Below are 19,369 nucleotides of genomic sequence, written 5' to 3'. Positions count from 1 at the left end.
GGCTCATGGTGCGCAGCCCCTGGTGCCAGGGCACATTGTGGCAGTGACACCTGAAGGGGAGGCCAGGCCCTGCCCAGAGCCCACACTCACCTGCTGGTGGCTCATGGTGCGCAGCCCCTGGTGCCAGGGCACATTGTGGCAGTGACACCTGAAGGGGCAGGCTCAGAGCCCACACTCACCTGCTGGTGGCTCATGGTGCGCAGCCCCTGGTGCCAGGGCACATTGTGGCAGTGACACCTGAAGGGGCAGGCTCAGAGCCCACACTCACCTGCTGGTGGCTCATGGTGCGCAGCCCCTGGTGCCAGGGCACATTGTGGCAGTGCCACCTGAAGGGGCAGGCTCAGAGCCCACACTCACCTGCTGGTGGCTCATGGCGCGCAGCCCCTGGTGCCAGGCTGCGGGCTGGTCCTGCGCGTGGTACGCGGCGGGCGGGGTGAGCCCGTGCAGGATGCGGGGGTCGCGCTCGTGGCACAGCGCTGTCAGGTGGCCGATGTACAGCTTCAGCTTGCTGCGGTTCTGCTCGAGCTCTAACAGGGGCTGAATGATCTGCAACGCGAGAGCAGAGACAGGAGCACAGCCTGAGACCCGAGCACACACCAAGGCAAAGATCAGCCTCTAAGTCCTTCCCTCGTCCTCCTGGTCCACAGCGCACCAGCCATCCACAAGGACACAGGGACATGGGGAAGGGGGCAGAGATGGCAGCTCTGTGATTAGGCTGGGAAATGATGATGATACGGGTGAAACACAAAACAATATCAAACTGAATGCATTAACTCTACTGGTTATCCAACAGTGCTTCAGTTTAACTACCTCAAAAAAAAGTTTTCTGTCCACAACTTCTCCAAAAGGCAATGTCAATATAGATTTTTAGCTCGCTTTGCCAACAAACATTTCCTTGTAACTTAAGTACGCAATAAACATGTTCTAAAGAGAACTGTTTCAAATTATGCCAAAACACAACACTTCTAAGACAATTGCATCTCTATTGTAGAAACTGGATAGAGACATATCTTCAGCAGAAAGTTCAAATTTAATTTTTATAATGTTTTACATAGTAAAGGTATAGTCTTCTATAATTTTGAAAAGGAAATTACTTTCATCAAACAGACCAGATTCTATATGACAAACTAAAAAACTGAAAACAAAGGACTTTAATAAAGTACTACTTTATTTCATTATACATTACACAATCTGAATGTAATCATAGTTCCTCAATGCAATCCAAATTAGAGTCATCCAGTTCCCATAAAAAGTATCTGAAGAACCATTTCTCTCTCTCTTTTTTTTTTTTTTTACAAAAATATTAAGCTCAAGTGCATAAATACCTACTGGGCAGAATACTCTGCTGTCCTGTATACAGGACAATAGCAAGGGACATTTTAATAGAATCAACACAGTTGCATTTCACTTCCATCACCACACAAAACTGCAAAGCTGTCTTTAGCCAATTATATCCATCAGCTTTGGATGTTTACTGAATTTGCACTATGCACCCCAATTTCATATAATATTTGTTACCCAGATTATGATCTGAAAGTGTATTGCCTGTGCAGGTGAAAACCAATGATGCTTCTAATTTAACAGATGTCTTTCCTATCTTCTTTACTATTTGATTTGCCCACAGAGGGTAAAATGATGGATTATCACATCTCAAGAAATACTGCTCTATAAAAATGCAATAGTCAATGTCTAATAACTAGCTAGACAATAACTAGTCCAATCAATGTAGTATTGTATTGTATTGTGTTCTTTTCAGATACCACAGTCCCTTCAATATCCATCAGATGCACGGAGTCCAGTCTGGAAAGAATCTGCCTGGATACCCCTCCTGGCTATTCTTTGTGAACAGAAGCTCTCCTTGATGAAGAGAAAGCAGAGCTATCTAGCAGGTAAGAACGGAAGATTTTCATACAAGAGTTGAATGTGACTGCTCAGGGATAAATCCCCTCTGAAGCACATTCCTGCTGCAGCCTTCCCCCTTTACCTCGGGCTGGAGAGGGGCCAGGCGAGGCGTGTGAAAGTTCTCAGGCAGCAGCAGCGCTCCCAGAGCTGCTCCCAGAGCTGCTCCCAGAGCTGCTCCCAGAGCTGCTCCCAGAGCTGCTCCCAGAGCTGCTCCCAGCAGTCATTCCCTCCCTGGGATCCACTCAACACTGCCAGGCAGGCAGGACGTGCCCTCCTGTCTGCGCTCCTGCCTGCGCACTCAGCGGGAGCAGCGGCTTCCCACAGGCACAGCGGCCCTGCCTTATCTCAAGAGGGGTAAGAGCATTTGCTGAGTGGAAAAGCAGGGCAGCGCTGGGTTCAGAACCCACACCGTGTGCTCAGGAGCAGCTCCAGCTTTCTAGGAAAGCAGTGGGTAAACAGGCCAAACCCAGGAGGATCTTCCAAAGCAGCCCTCGCTCATTAATTGCCCTGATAGGTTGAGGCCATCCTCATCAATGCATGGAATGAAGTCTGCTTAATGTACCCTGGCCTTCAGAATATTGCTAATGGCCAGCTCAGTTTGACAACATTTCGCTAAAAAAGGCAATCACGACAGCTCTGAGGCAGAAACGTGAAATGCCTGACAAATCTCTCATGCAAACCCAAACCAACTCAACCAACTAATAAAGGTATTTGTGAACATATTCCAAATTCAACTTGAAAAAAAACATGTCAGGTATTTTGAGATTTTGTACATTATTTTAAAATCTTTGAGTATGACAAATGTGAGTCTAACTGTAGTTTTACAGGTCATTGGGAAAAAACAGCTTTAGAATGAAATGATCCTGCTTCTTCAATGGCAGTCCTACTGTTGCTGGACAATGGTCAACTGAAATACGGGTAACTGAATTTCAAGTTTTATATGCTAAGTCTCTGCATTTAAGTACCCATATATACACAGCAGTGTCTACTGCAAATATGCAAAAGATACATAGGTGGTTATCTGGAAAAGAAAACCAGCAAATGTCCACAGACATCTGCAGAATAAAGAGTGAGTTTAATCAATGTGCAATTCAGCACAACCACTAGTTTTAATTATGCCTTCTCCAGGCAGAAGGGTTAATGACCTGGTCACCTTTCTCCCTGCTAACAATCCCTTTTCCTCTGACGGACGCAACCACTTTTCTTTTTCAGAACCAGGTAATTAACTTTACTAATTTCAAAGAATACCTTTTAAACTTCTACTTAAAACCCCTGCAGCTGCCATTTTGAAATAAAGTCTTACAGACACCCCCAAAATCCTGCCTGTTCTTGCAACTGCAGTCGGCCTTGGAAAAGTTCTCTCCTTACACAACTTGCCTTACTCATCAGAATAATGCATCAATGTGGAGGTTGATCACGGATCAACAGCAGTTATCTTTAAAACAAAAGGAGAAAATAACATTTTTGATACAGCAAGGTCAATGTACAGTGCCATATGTACATCTGGCCGTGGCAGGAGTGCTGTCACACCCCCGTTAGCCTGGCTGCCTTGCCTGCACATACTCTGTGTGTACAGACAGGACCCTGAAGGGCAGGGTGATGCTGGGGAGTGGTCTTCATTCTGCAATCAAATATTTTAGTAGTTTTTCTTTACTTACCCTTAACTCTTCAAATATCTGAGAGGAAAAAAACCTCCCTGGAAGTACAGTTACCCCAAGGAGAAAATAAAATAGAACTAACAAGTAATCTCAGGTGTCAAAGTAAACACTGTGAGGTAAAAATGACAGTGCTTTTGTATTAAAAGTGCTACAAAGAAGTGTAGGTGGAATAAATCGGAAAGTTTCCAAGGAATTAAGTAATTTGAGAAATGATCTAGCTTGCCAGCCTGGTTTACACACCGTGAGTGCTCACTGTAAATCCTGCACAGCACACATAAAGAAGGAATTCTGACAAAAATCCAAGCAGAAACCCAAAGCACCACCAAACATCTCTTAACATCAGACTGGACATAGCGAATATGTTTGGAAACACCGTGCAGGCAGTCCTTAACCTCCTATCACATCCTTCCTGGGAGTGTGGAAAATTCTTTTCGAACTTTGTTACATACAGTTGCAACGATGCTACCCAAGAAAACCTACCTCCCAAACTACCACTGCACAGGGGAAGATGGGGCCAAAGATTGTGTAAGCACATCTGTTTGTTCAAAAGAAATTATCTCAAAAGGACCCGACAAATCTCTGTATACCTCCCTGTATCTGGGTTTTATTATAGATATTGCCAGGCAAGGATATTTTGCCTCTACAGCTAAATATCTTTTATTGGGAGATATGAAAATAAACGAAGATAGTGAGTGACACAGCCTGGAAGTATTTGCATGGCAAATTGAATTACGCCCTCTTGCTCAGACCATTTGTGTTTGTTTGGCAACAAACACAAGGGTTCAACAATAATATTGTAACCACTGAATGCAATGGAGTTTTATGAGGCATGAACTTGGCTCAGAATGCGCAAAGCTTTCCCAAATTCAGAGCAATTTATCACTGATGTCTTCCCTTCATTATTTTAAATGGAAACAGAAGAAAGTTCTCAAAAAGACACATCTTGACCTCAGTTCAGTTCAGCTCAGTTCACTGATACACACAGATACTTGGTTTCTTCAGAAGACCCCCACACAACAGCTCAAGGACAGGCTCAGTACTCTGTTTTACAGACAAAAAAAAAAATTAACTAACTTTCACAATTTTCATAATTTTCTCCTCATAAACCAGAACAATATACGTGAGGATCTAAAAGAGATTCTGGCTATTTTGACAGAGCTGTCATACTCAGTTCCTTTCTGACAGAATCAATTAGGAAATAATTTTTATATAGCAAATTATTTTTGAAATTTTTATACACCATGAACAAATCCCACGGATTAATGATTTCCAGAGTTCACCCTCTTCACCTTGGGAAAACTCCAGACCAGAAAAAAGTAACAGAAAAAACAAACCAGGGAAAGGAGTTTTGTCATTAGCTCCCTCTGTTAAATAAAATCCATTCCCCATCACGTAGGTGAGGCAGAGAATTGCAGTGGGTCGGTAGAGTTCCTAAAGCACTCAGAAAGAGCAAGTAGTTCTAAAATATTCTTATACATAACAAATCCAGAAGTGCTTTCCACGACACTGGCAACTTGCAGTGCTGTGGGCTGTGGAGCAGAGCGGGCAGGGAAGCCCTGAGGAGCAGCAGGGCCTGCTGGGGAGCAGAGCTGCAGTCCTGGTGTGAGGGGCTGCACCAAGGGAAAATGAACTTTCAGGAGTGAGAGGAGCAGAGCTGAAGGGGCTGCCTGCACACAGCTGGAATTTTACCAGTTTCCTCACTCCCTCCCTTTCAAAAGCAAGGGCATTCACTAAGTCTCTTACCCCTAAATAAACTCTGCACTGTGCACACCTCACACCTCTTTATTATTAAAATCTCCTTCATTTGAACACTTCGCCCCTGTAAGTTGTGTCAGTTACCAGGTTAAATTTTTCAATAATACATTAAATTATAGAATGCTGTGAAACTGGGTAGTCAGACTGATGATGCTGACAATTATCATCAAAAAAAAAAAGTAGTCCCAAGTAAGCAAAACCAGTTTAACAACTGTTGGCAGCTTGTACATGACACTGTGGATTTAAACAGCATTCTCCTGATCAAACTTTTGTAAGTGTAACTGGGCAAGTTTTGATTTCACAAAATCAGTTAGATTTTATGCCAATTCCTTCTCTACAGAAATACAGCAGCTTGAGAAGAAGAACAACCTGCTTATATTTTTAATGCATTCAAGCTTTCCAGCACTTGTTGTCTACACAAGAGTGAAAAAGAAAGTACACCCATTTCTTGCTGTGCTGCATTTTGTCTCTTGCTTCTTCCCATGACAAAGATTAAAAGTGAACAGTCTCACACCTGTTCTGCACTGGGACAGAGCCCTGGCAATGCTGACGGACCAGGGCTGTGCTCTGCTGTCCCCCTGCTCTCTGTTCCACTCCAATGCAAACCAGAGGGCATTTCCTAAGCAGTCTCCCAGAGAGCACAACCACTGCTTTTCCTGTGCAGAAGAACCACAACCTCCCTGTCTGCAGGTGGTACGAATCTTGGACTTGTCCTTCTCTAACTCAGGCTCTTCATCCTGCTGTTGCAGCTCTCTACCTGCTGAAAGATATTTCTGAAGCAAAGCCTTGTGAAGGTTTATCTGTCTTTAGGAAGCCTTTCTGGAGTTGCTTGCTCTACATTCAAATGCAAAATCCCATGAATAAATGCACTCATTTATACATATATATAGTAGTTATATATATATATAGTGTATAAATATGTATAGACTCATATATAGTAGTGCTTATCTGGAAGTTACTTTAACAATCAGATGTAGTTGGGGAACCCATTGTGAGCCTGCTGTGAGATGGAGCTGTAAATCCTGACAAGTCCATCATCTTTATGAACTTTAGCAGCCAGGAAAATCAGTGTCTAGATTGGCCACATGCCCTTACAGTTTTTATTTTAGTTGCCATTCTCTGGAGCTGATTTTCATAGCTGATACACTGGAGGGCAGGTTGGGGCTTGATTCTTTTTCTAACATTGCCCATGTCCCCTCTCCCTCATTCCTTTCCTCCTAACTGGCAGCTACCAGGGCTTGGCTGCAGCTGCTCATCCTCTGCCTCTCAGTGCCCAGTCCAGGAGTGCCAGAGCTCAGAACTGCTGGGAGAGGGTACAGACTTCATACAAACTGCAAGAACAACTCTCCTGAAGTGGCCAGAAACAGAAATGTTGGAGTTCAGAACTCCTACTTGCTACAAAGACCAAGCCACTAGCAGAAGATCATGTTCAGCTGCAAATCAAAAGAGAAAATAAGACACAGACCTGGCATAATCTCATCTGGCAGAAATGAATAATGGCCTTTCTGCAATTGTTTTGCTGAAAAGCACAAATCTCTACAAAAAGAAACCAGCCATCTGTTTTGAATGTTTTAGACTCTAAGTATCTTCTTGTGTTCTTCTTTGATCTGTAAGAATAATAGGAAGACAGTGATACAGTCCAGTTACACCTCTGTTGTGAGTGTTTAATTCATCCCAGAGCTGCAGATTACAAAATTCCATCTGGAAATCCTAGCTTTATCATTCTGGGATCAGAAAGAATATGAACACTGTATCAGGATCAGCTCCTTTGTGCTCATAGATATAACACTCTTGGACAGAGAATACAGTCTTCTGACAGAAATTAGTTATTAAGCAGCAAAATAATAGGGTTTTTTTTCAAAAAAAGCTAGCAAAGAAAAGGAGCAGGAGTGGAAGCTGACTTTGTCTCAAGGAAAGCATTCTTCTCCAGCCCTCCTAAGGCTAAATGAGTTACATCATCTTATTAGAGAGCATCACAACAGGGTTCTTACTGAGAAGTTGCCCATCCTAAAAGGGGGACTCTTCAGAAGACAAGAGATGACAGTGAAGAACAAGAGACAGTGGTCTAAAGAGCTTTGTGCAGCGTGCTGGAATGGCAGCTCCTCGAAAATATGGGTTATTTTCCCTTTTCTTGGGAAGGAATATGATACTGGAAAGAAAAGTAGTAGTAATAGAGGCAAATACAAATGTAACATAATATAGGGAATAATTTCAAAATGAGGTATTTGAATCACCATCGTATCGCTTTAATAAGACGATTTCCAAATATTGCACAGTAATAATACCTAGCACTTATACAGCACTTTTCCCAAGTAGAACTTGCACTTTTACAAAAACTTCAACTCATTTTACAATTAGAGAATTTGAGACAGGAAGAAAGAGAACAGATGAGTGGTTGGAGATGATGCCAGGAAAGAATTTATCTTCTGAATCGTGGTCTAGTACTGTGTCCAGTAAATTACAATGTAATATGAGTCAGGCATGAAGGCCTGGTGGTTTTGACCATTTTGCATGATCTAACAATTAAAAAGACCATATTGAAAATAAATCTAGTCAAAAGGCTTACGAGGTCACAGTGTAGTGAGTGACAATCCAGAGAACCTCACAAGTGTGGCAGCAGGACAAGCAGGTCTGTACAAAATGTGTCTTGTGGAGAGAAGATCACATTTATGTAGTGAATGAATGCCTATGTAATTTAAACATGGAACTCACCAGAAAAACTATTTACGTCACTAAAAGAAATCAGCATCAAATAATGTAGGGGAAAAAATTAGTGTTCTCCTCAAACTTCCCAAAGTAGAGACACTTCTAGTGTTGTGGTGATCCTAAGGAAAACTTCATGTGGTTTGACTGCTCTGGTAAAGATTACATTGAGCCAAATATTTTCCTGCAATGATTTACTCCCTCTTTCCACCACAGACATCACCTCTGAAATCTGAAGTGTTACATTTTAAATCTGAATTGTTACATTCAGTGCTCATCTCACAACGCTTACTGCTTCTGAGTTAAAACCTGTCAAACTCGAGTATTAAAGAAAAATGTCATAAAGAAGAGCCTTTTTATCTTACAATATTTTTACAGTAATAGAATTGCCAATATTTTAATCATCTTGAAATATTCCCATTTTTATGCACTCCAGTTCCACGCTAGCTCTTTGACGATTCCGCTGTTGCTCTAATAAGCATAATAATAATAATTTCAATTAATGAATAATGAGTGGATGAAGCAGATTACTGAACCACACCCACACTTTCTCCCATTTTAGGGAGCACAGCTGTGCTTCACAAGCCAACTGGATGAATTGTGCAGCTTGGGAAATTCCTGTATGGAAGCTTTGCCTGTCCTTCCCCCACGTGGACACACCTGGCACAGATTGACAAGAAGATTCACCCACATACACACCTATCCTTTTGCATGTATTAGATCTCTTAAGGTGTAAATTCACATTATTCCTGATAAAATTAAGCCACTGGCCAGAGCACTTTAGCATTTGAGAAAGACCAAAGAGCACCCTCATGTGAAATCACACTGGAATTCACTTGGATGTAGAGGAGGATAGAGCTCCATCTGGGGAATAAAAGGAGTCATGAGACATTCAGACAGCAAGGGAACGAGCCTAGTGAAAAATGCTAGGGAAGACTATTTCAGGATGAAAGATGGTATTTACATTGAACTGTACACTGAAACATAAACTACCATCCTCAAAAATTACAGGGAGGGTGCACATGTTTATGAACAGGGCTCCATTTCAGGGAAGCTCTATCTGATAATGCTGGCATGTACAGACTTGGCATAATTAAATATTAAATTCAGTCAATTCCAGAATGCTGCAGGGGAAAAGCCTTAAGACCTAAACCATAAAAGTAAAATAATGTAGTTAACTATTGTGCATAGTTTTTTTGGTCTCCATTTTATCTTCAGTCTTGACCGGAGGTGACTGCATCCACAGACCTGAAGGAACTTTGAAAAACAAATGTATTGCCAAGTCCTATGATAGTAGTTACATTTTATCATTGTAATACATAAATTTAATTTAACACGGGGAGGTTAGGGACTCTGTAACTTACATCATCTTAGCTTTTACAAAGAGAATAAAGACTTTTTTTAAAAATGAACATGGAATATCACAGTAAAAACATGTACTCTGTTGGGAATAACTGGCTTGGGGAGTGTCCATCCCCTCTCCACTTTCCCTGCTGATGGATGCACAACAATCTCGAGCCTGACAAGTTTCCTGGATGAGATGTGTGGAAGGCAAGGCTGCTGGCTGACTCATTATTTTGACTGGGATACTCTGTAACAGCTTTCCTGAGGAAAGTGCCTCAAACTGGAGAGATAAGCTGTATTTAATGTCAACCACCCGTTAATTCACAAAACTAGGAAAAACCATGCTCTTAGTTGCATTCTTAAATGCATCGGCACATGGGAGAGGAAAGAGGGAGATCTTTCTCCCAGTGTCTTCTACACAAACTCCCTGTTTGCTCCAGAAGGAAAATCAGAATTGCTCCTACCTTCATAGTGAGCATCCTCTTCCATTTCCTCATTTACTTACCTCATTTCCCCTCTTTAGTTTCTGTGCTTCAGCTGATCTTTACAAGCATTATCCCAAAAACTTTTAACAACACACACGAGCACACAACCATTGCAAGAGCAGTGATTCAAAGGGAATGTGAAATCAACAGCGAGTGGAAATTAATGAAGCACTTTATCAATTTGTCCACTAAAGAGATTTTCTCAGTTCAAACCCCAAGGCATGAAATTCAAGTTTGACACTGCCACAGTTGGATGAAAATTTTCAGATGGTTGGCTTGAAAAGAGGGATTTGATCTATAGCGTCAGACAGACTGTAAGTCTGCAGTTAATTGAGCAAGTGCAAGAGATGAGAGTGCCTTATTCTCTCATAAATGTTTTACAAATCTAATACAAAGCAATAAATTTCAGAAATGCAAGGGTCCAAGATTTCCACAAAAATTTTCAATTTTCTTTCAAATAACTGATATGAAAAAAAATCAAGTTCTTAGAAAAAAGTGCACAGAAACTCAAGTGAAATATTTTTTCTTAAAAGGATAATTGAAGAAGTTTCATATAGATATTTAAGACACTGTCACCAGTTCTTTAAAATACTTTGAGTACTTCAGAGAAATGTATTCTGCTTTAAAACTGATACTCCAAGGCATAAATGAATCCTGTGTACTGTAGTGTAATAATCAATATTTGACTCCTGGCAGTAAGAGGATTTTTGCTAAAGAACAGGCGTGAGGAGAAAGGCTCTGTCCTCTGTACTGTCCTCCCTTTTGGAAATGGGAATTGTTGTGGGGACAATTTGACAGCAGAAAAGAAAAATTGTGGACATGGACACAGAGAAACAAAAAGTACTTTAAATGAGAAACAGCTCCTAATTTCTCCCCCATTGTTTTGAAAGAATGAGGGAGATGGAAGGCAGAGAGGAAGGTTAAGGGGATATTCCTCTTTGCCTTCACATTTATAGACAATTCATACTCTTAGTCCATCCAGAGAATCCTGTATTATGAGTTGATAAATATCTGTGACCAGTTATGTCAGTGTGCACGGCAGCAATCCGGGCAGCACATCTGAACATGCTTAAAACATTCACTACCTTCAGGAGGAACACTGCCTTCAGGAGGAACATTATATTCAGGAGGAACATTATATTCAGGAGGAACATTATATTCAGGAGGAACATTATATTCAGGAGGAACACTATCTTCAGGAGGAAATATATCAGATATTCAGTTATCTCCCAGCACATTCCTTACAAACCAGCACTGGAAAAGCACACACAGGTTTGGCTACGGTGCAAACTGCTTTGAAAAAGGATCCAACAGAAAACATTTCCTCCATGAAGTCAATGATAAATGATACCAGAGATGTTTCCTGTTCCCTCGTACCTGCACAGAAACTCAATTGCATGCCCCGGGAAGCTCTCCCCACAGGATGGTGAAAGGATGAGAGGATGATTGGGAGGAGGAAATCACAAAGTGCACACAGACACACACGAACAGCCTCATGCAGAGCCACAGGGGGAGCACAGGTGTCACAAAGGTTTCACAGCACAGAGTGAGGGGTGGGAGGGCTTTGGAGCTGGAAATTTTCCATGGGCAGCAGAGGTTGGTTCTCACCGTTCTGAACAAAATGGCTGAGCTAAGAGCATCTGACTGGTTATGCCCAAATGCCCTCCTCCTCATCCTAGAGGGGCACGGGTGGCAGTGGGAGGAAAGCCCAGGGCAGCGTGGGAATGAAACAAAGAGCTGGTTAGTACTGCAGCACACATGGAGTACAAACATAGTACAAAGCTTCAGTTCCTTACGCAGTGCTCTGAGCTACCCTGAGCTACAGCTTGCTTTGCTCCCTTGGAGGCTGTGTCAGCTTTCAAAATGCCCCTTTGCAGAGAGAAGTGCACTCAGAGCCTCCTCCTACAGCCCCTCTTCCCCACTGCCCTTCCCCGCGGGGTCTGTGCAAGAATTCCTGAACATGTCTGAATTCTACTTTGTTTTCACATGTTATCTTTTCAGTTCATCTGTGAATGCTACGCTGCATTCATTTGCAAACATGTACTAAAGTTACAGGCTGGAAATGGCCTCAGCTCTCTGTAGACTTCAGTGCAGAAACAACAGATATTCCAGCATTTGCACCAAATTAAGATTAGGAAATCCATTTAATTTTCAGTATTAACAATTTCAGTCTCCTGAAAAGGAGAGTGAAACACCAACATCTTCCAAAACACTGCAGAAAATTCAAGCCAGTCAACATACAGCAGAGGAAGGTATTAAATTTAGATGCAAAGGGAAGTTCCCTCTAAAATGAGCATTTTTCTGTTCATTTCTTTGTATACACTACTTCTTGTTTTCTGATGCAGGCATGAAAGGAGATTTTTCCAAGATCTGTTTTTGCAGGGTGAATAAGTAATTGGCTTCTGCCATTTTGCTCTCATACCTTACTCATTATTACTGTGTATCACTAGGCTGGCACTTACAGGTCTAAGTGAGATGCTTCCCTTCAGATTTCACCAATTTCTATGTGAGTCAGAGGCAAAGAGAAGCATTCCTTCACTCCGTTGGGGCAGTGATTAACGATGGCTAATATTTTAATTAAACTGCAGTGGATGAGGTTCCAACACGGGATGTGCAATCACGCTGGCATTTTCTGTGCTCCCGAGGGATGGTTAATCTCTCTAACAGTGCTCAGCACACGGCTGTGCTCCGGGAATGCCACAGGAGGCTCCCCAGTGCTCTGGGGATGGTAAATTGATTTTCCTGCAGCTCACGGCCCATTGAGTGTGTGAGGGAGCAGCCTGTGCTCATCTGGCACCGAGGCCGGGCTTCCCCCGTGGGGAATGAGGAACTGCTGGTACACAGCCCACGGATCAGCAGCTGATCCTGGAGCACCATTCCTGCTGCTGGAGACAACAAACGCTCCTGCACACACCCAACCAGCAAACCTGAGCTACTGAAATGGAATGTGCCACACAGGACTCGAGCCTCACACTTTGGGAGAGGAAAGGTTTTGTTCTTTATCAATGTACCTCCTCCTCTCCTCCCACCTAACAACAGAGCTTGGTACCAGGAACATTCATTCACATCTCAGGGCTTTACACAAAGCCAACACAACAGCAACATCCAGTTCTGCCTTATAACTGCGCTCTGGAATGCTGCTCTTGTTCCAAGGTACTGCAAGCATGTCAGGGAAAACTACTTATGACACAAACTCATCAGCCCCCACAGTAAAAATTACCTTAGAAACAAAAAAGAGAGGCATTACCTGGTCAGGGGAGGGCTTGTGGTTGGTTTGGTTGGAATGGGATGAGGATTTGAGGTGGTCATCCTCATAGTTGTCAGCCATCAGCTTCATACGGTTCTGAGTCTATTAAAAAGGCAAGAAAAAGAATCTCAGTCTGCCTTCTGATGTTACCACAGGGGCTAAAGGGAACAGGGATTTACACAACTGCACAGCCAAAATCCATACATGGGAAAAACCAAGACACATGCCCAGCCATCAGCTGGTATCACCACGGAGAACTGGCAATTGTGTGGAGACGCATTCCAACCCCTTCCCTTTAGGGCTAAATTAGATTTGCAATTAAGTGGATCATCTGACTTACACCTTCAAAAACCTGTGCTGCACAAGAAATTAATTTTTTCTTACAGATTACGGTTCAGACATCAACTTGGAGAATAATTCAATGAAAACATGAGTTAGGTGTCCCTAAGTCACTTAAAAAAATCCCCAATGAAGCCCTCAGAAAGTAGTCAGTTTTAAAAAAACAAAAAGTAAACAAGCTGAAAATAGCTTATTACTTAAGAAGTCCATGCAGTTTCAATATGCAAATCAGTTTTCAATCAAAGAACAGAAAAATTCTGAGAGTAGTCAGAAAAATGTGAATTACACAGAAGTCATCCTGTGAGGAAATTTAGAAGTTAATAAATAGATATTGGGGAAGAAAAAGTGTCATAATAAAAGCTTATAAAATTAAAACCTGGACACACTCAAGTAAAGAATTAGTAAAGTACAAAACAAGTTTCTTTGTTTTTCTTCAACTTCTTAAGAAATTTCAAGTTCCAGAGGAGACAGGATTTTTTAAAAACACACAATAGAAAATAAATTGTGTAAATGGAATACCTGACTTTAACAACACCATTCTAGGTAAGCAATTGCAAAGACCATTAAAATACATTACCTGGCTGTGTCTGCAAAGGAGAGTGTGAATGGGATAAAGCCCTTCTAACAGACTACCCCGAAATGAGGTCCCTGAGCACCTCCAAACACAAGTAAGGAAAGAAATGCACCTGAAAGAATGTCCCAGTCCCCAAAGGCCCCTCAGGCAGCAGTGACACCCTGTGGGCAGCCACAGGAGCTGGTGAGGGGCTGCCAGGGCAAGGGCTGCCTCCCTTGGCACTGCCTGGGTGCCAGGGCGTGGGGAGCTCGCACATGGAGACCCCCAGAACCGACTGATGGGGCTGCTCCTCCCAGCTCAGAGGGCACAAAGAGCCCCACTTGGAGCTTTGTGAAATCCTCCTGTTCTCAGGAAATCAAAAGGCCACCCTGACCTCTGTCAGATATGAAACAGAGCAAATTATCTACAGCTAGACATATGAAAGCATCAGACGTGCACTAAAATTAAATATCTTAAATGAAAGCTCAAAGCTCACAGAAATGCCAGCTGTTGATTCAATCCCTTCATAACTCCATGGTTTCTCACTGGAAACTCTAAGTTTAATGAGCATCTCGAGGCTAGAGAATGCAGATTCTGCTTGTCTCTATTCAGATCATGAGAGAGAATGTCCAGAGTTTGAATCTGGATTTGATTTTGTTTTGGAATAATTCAACAAAAGCTAATACTAAATTGAGCTTAAGCAATAAGCAATTTAATCATGCAAAATTTTTATATTGTTTGCTCTGCTTCGTCAAGCAAGTTCTGAATTCCAAGTCTGACTCATGATTCATAAATCACTACTTGAAACATGCCACATTAATCCTTAAACAACCAGTTTATTGTAAAGGCACTTTCTTAATATTTATTATTTTATTATGTTTAAGGTTGTCTCTTCAACAGTTTCTTTGCAATGAGAACAATTGATTTTAAACCTTTTCCTTGGAAATTTATTGTTTTGATAATAAATAATTTCTTACATGTCTTTCAGTGTGTGTGTGTGGAGAAAATCTATTGAAACCCAGCTGTTTAGCAGAATACTAGTACAGCACATCAGCTTTCCTGAGAGAAAGCGTAGCTCTTCTCAGATTGGGGCTGCACGTTTTGTACTATGTGGAAAAAACCCCAGACCACGTTAGCTGGTACAGGTGGAGAAGAGTACAAACATCACAGAGCATCCCAGGCTGGGTGAGGCTGGAGGGGAGCACAGGGGTCTCTGCTCCAGCAGGGCCATCCCAGAGCCCCTGGCACAGCCCTGCCTGCAGAGCTGCTGCAACATCCCCGGGAGGGACCCTCCACACCTCTCTGGACACTCTGTTCAGGGCTGGCTCACTGCACACAAAGGAAGTTCTTCCTCATGCTCACGTGGGGCTTCTGTGCTTCACTGTCTGCCCACTGCCTCCTGCCCCACTGCCTCCTGCCCCACTGCCTCCTGTCCCCCTGCCTCCTGTCCCCCTGCCTCCTGTCCCCCTGCCTCCTGTCCCCCTGCCTCCTGTCCCACTGCCTGGCACCACCAAAACCCTGCTGCATCCCCTGACAGCCTCCCTGCAGACACCCAGGCACTGGTAAGGTGCTCCCAGTCTTCTCGAGGTGAACAGGTCCAGCTCCTCAGCCTGTCCTCATAACAGGGACACTCCAGTCCTTCCATGTCTTTGTCACTCTCTGCTGGACCCACTCCAGGAGCTGTGTCCCTCTTGTCTGGAGCAGCCCAGAACTGGACAGAGCAGGTGTGTGACACTCCGGGCGTGTGACACTCCACGTGTGTGACACCCCAGGCGTGTGACACTCCACATGTGTGACACTCCGGGTGTGTGACACCCCGGGTGTGTGACACTCCGGGTGTGTGACACTCCACGTGTGTGACACTCCGGGTGTGTGACACTCCGGGTGTGTGACACTCCACGTGTGTGACACTCCACGCGTGTGACACTCCGGGCGTGTGACACTCCATGTGTGTGACACCCCAGGCGTGTGACACTCCACGTGTGTGACACTCCGGGCGTGTGACACTCCGGGTGTGTGACACTCCGGGCGTGCCTCAGCAGGGCAGAGCAGAGGGGCAGATGCCCCCACCCTGCTGGCAGTGCTGTCCCCAGTGCACCCCAGGACACCAGTGGCCCTCGTGGCTGCCAGGACAGCCTGCTGCCTCCTGGCCAGCCTGCTGCCTCCTGGCCAGCCTGCTGCCTCCTGGCCAGCCTGCTGCCTCCTGGACAGCCTGCTGCCCCCCAGGCCCTCCTGAGCTGCCTCCCAGCAGGCTGGCCCCACGCCTTGGCTCTGTTGAGCCTGTCCCACTTCAGATCTAGTTTAAAGCCCTCAAGGAGTCCTGCTGAGTCCTGGGCTAAGATCCCTTTTCCCTTCTGATACAGGTGGGCCCCATGTGCTGCCAGCAAGCTCAGTGTTGTATAAACTGACCCATGACCAAAACCCACAAAATGCTGCTGTTTACAGCAGTCCTGCAGCCAGGTGTTCATCTGCATGACTTTCCTGCTTCTTGCTCCATCATTCCCTGCAACTGGCAGCACAGAGGAGAACACAGCTTGTGCTCCAGATCCCTTGGCCAGTTTTCCCAAAGCTCTGAGGGCCCTCCTCGTTGTCCTTATCCTGTTTGCTGGGATTTCGTTGCTGGTCACCCAGAACACCCTAAGAGGGTAACAATCAGTGGCTGTACCAGCCTGGGACGTTTCTGGGGGATGTCCCTTACCCTGGCCTCAGGGAAGCCACACACCTCCCTCTGAGTTGGGTCTGGGCACTAAAAAGCACAGAGCCCCTCAGGGAGAATTCTGAACTCAAATTGGAGAGGTTCTGTGCTTCTGTCACTTACACTCAAGCAGAACAACCAACTATTAATGCTTGGCAGCAGGTACTGAGAAGGGGCTGATGGAATTGGGCTGCTTTAGCCTGAAAAAGAGGAGGCTTTTTAAAATTACTTGATAGGAGGAAATAGAGGACTTGGAGCCATTGGAGGGGACAGGACAGGAGATGACAGATGCAAAATGAAACACAGAAAATTCTGATTAGAGATCAGGAAAACTCTTTTCATAATGAGGTGCATCAAATGCCAGAGCAGGCTGCCAGGAGACTGTGGCATCTCCATCCTTGAGGATACTGAAAATGCAGCTGGACAGGGCCTTGAGCAAGCTGCTCTCATTAGGGATGTTCTCAGCAGGTGGCCAGACACCAACCTAAAATACGCTGCAATTCTTATTATTTGGAATCTTCATCAGATCATTTGAGAGTTTCAAAGTTCAGCTTTTCAGAAGAAGAGGGAGACAAGTTCCAAAATTCCTCCTACTTGCCCAATATGGTTTAGTTGCTCAGCTCCATTACAGCCCTTTGAACATTTAAACCCAGCAGAATCTCTGCAGTGTCCTGACGATGACAAGCCCATGGCATCAGTTCACCTGGAAGGACATTTTTTGTGTTCTCCTTTAATTCAGCCTGACCTCCCAGGGCAGCTGCTGTTCATTTAAGTGTGCATGCTTGTGACACATCTTGGCAAGAAAATGCCAAAATCAGTATTGTGATTCCATTACAGGAACTAAACTGTGCGTGTATCGTTGGAATTGACAAAAATCAAAAGATGGAAGAAAAGCAGCTTATTTCCTGATGGATACCACTAAGAATCATTTTCCAACATTTAAAATCCAAGCAGTGCTGCAAATATAATATATAATATTATAATATTTTTACAATTCTTTTTATATCAAAGGGAAATAGAAAGCTTCTACTTAGGACAGGAGTATTAATGACAAACTTTTACTTAGAAATTTTAAAAATAACTGTAAATACATGAACTGAGTTTCTCTCCTATTGCTCCTCCACAGAAAAAAAAAAAAAGTCCAAAAGGATGGAAATTTCTAGAGCAAATGGCCGCTGTAATGATTTAAAAACAAATGGTTTACTTTTCTGTGGGGAACCACTCCAACATCCTGCAGTCCTGAGCTGGTTTGTCATGGTGCTATTAGACAATCCTCTCCCACCTCATGAGGTTATGGCTCAGATCCTAGGGCAAGCATTTCTACATCACTGTGAAAAGTATGAACAACAAAGTGGTTTAACCACGGGGTCCTGGGAGAAAATAAATGAGCAGTGCAGACAAATCAGTTGTGTCAGGAGTGCTTTTGTCTGAAACCTCCAGAGCTGTAAGCACAACTAGCAGTGATAGGAACCTGATGTCATATTCAGATTTGGCTTAGAAAAAATACCATGTGCCCTGACAGGTACCTTCTTCATGCATGTGCAGAAAAAATGCTGGAATGAGGAAAACTGGATAAAACTCCACAATCCAACAGCTTTTGTGATTTTTTTTCCAGAAGGTACCTTCTTTTCACTTTTTTTTGGACAGATTTCATAAAATTACTCCTGGCCCTCCAATTATACCTTCCCCAAGCCCCCACAGCTTGTCAAAACCCTTAACAATGCCGTTCTTTTCTTCCAATAGTCACCATGCAAAAGAACAGTCCCAAACCCCTCAGACTGGTGTAAATTCTCAGAATCACTCAAGAGCCACCACACAGCTCCTCACTGAAAGCCAGGAGTGACTGTGGAGCCCCTGGCTCTGCAGACCACAGTCTGAACTGCAGGTCTAAGGCACAACATTTGCAAGGCTACTGCATCTAAAAATCCTCAACTCCCCCAGTCACATTTTAGACTTTACTCTAAAAATATCAGATTTCACCCACCTCTCCTTTTTGCACTCTAGAATTTGTGCAGTTATCCTTTTGCCTCTTTGGTACACTTACTGTTCATGTCTTTTTTACTTCCTGTCACTATTTAAGTCTTTCCTCTTCCCTATCCCTTGCTACAGCAGGCAGGTACATTAAAAGAAAAAATCACCAGAAGAAAACACGAGATAAACCTGTTTTAATCATGAATGTGAACAATCAGCATCAAAACTTCCCTGAACGTGCTCTCTTTGATGTTTCATGGTCCTGCCATGGTTTCACTGTATTTTCGTTACCTTTTTTCCCCTGAGCACTATATAGTTCACTTCTGCCTGTATCCTATAATCACTGAATGTTTGGCTAAACAAGCAAATTACCACAGTTAAACTGTTTCTAACATAACCAACACCTGAAAACTTTCATTGCAAACTGCACATGTACACTATCTTACCTGCCAAAACTGGAGCCATAGTTAATATTTAAAGAATCAGTCAGCTCCTCCTTCATGGAGGTACTGCTTCAAGGCACTCTCTCACCTGTAGGTTCCTAAAAGTAAGTTATTTTATGTTCACTGATGGTGACTGCAGGCCACACTGGTAGCTTGCTTGTGCACCTCAACATTAAAAACCGAATTAATGGATTTTATCACAGTTCAATTATTACATAAGAAAACCTGGAACTGATGGTGATGCACAGAGTTTAGGGGAAAGTCAGAGCCACAC

At 43.5% G+C, this 19,369-nt stretch overlaps 1 protein-coding gene across 6 annotated transcripts in view; it reads right to left on the bottom strand.

Annotated features, from left to right (window-relative positions):
* Window positions 1-19,369, bottom strand: part of ERC1 (ELKS/RAB6-interacting/CAST family member 1) — a 250,634-nt gene that overhangs the window by 17,247 nt on the left and 214,018 nt on the right. For 4 of the 6 annotated variants that reach the window (XM_063395072.1, XM_063395071.1, XM_063395073.1 and 1 more), the window contains 2 exons: window positions 13,095-13,196; window positions 358-546 (listed from right to left, as the gene is read on the bottom strand). In XM_063395072.1, the coding sequence (XP_063251142.1) occupies window positions 358-546; window positions 13,095-13,196 (291 nt within the window). Of the gene's footprint in view, window positions 1-357; window positions 547-11,455; window positions 11,523-13,094; window positions 13,197-19,369 lie in introns of those variants that run through there. The other 2 variants (XM_063395075.1, XM_063395076.1) reach the window with 1 other exon arrangement.

The sequence above is a fragment of the Prinia subflava genome, chromosome 4 (assembly GCF_021018805.1).
Source record: "Prinia subflava isolate CZ2003 ecotype Zambia chromosome 4, Cam_Psub_1.2, whole genome shotgun sequence".
NCBI lineage: Eukaryota > Metazoa > Chordata > Aves > Passeriformes > Cisticolidae > Prinia > Prinia subflava.
The sequence above is the reverse complement of the archived record's forward strand: the minus strand, read 5'-3'. Positions and strand labels throughout refer to the sequence as shown.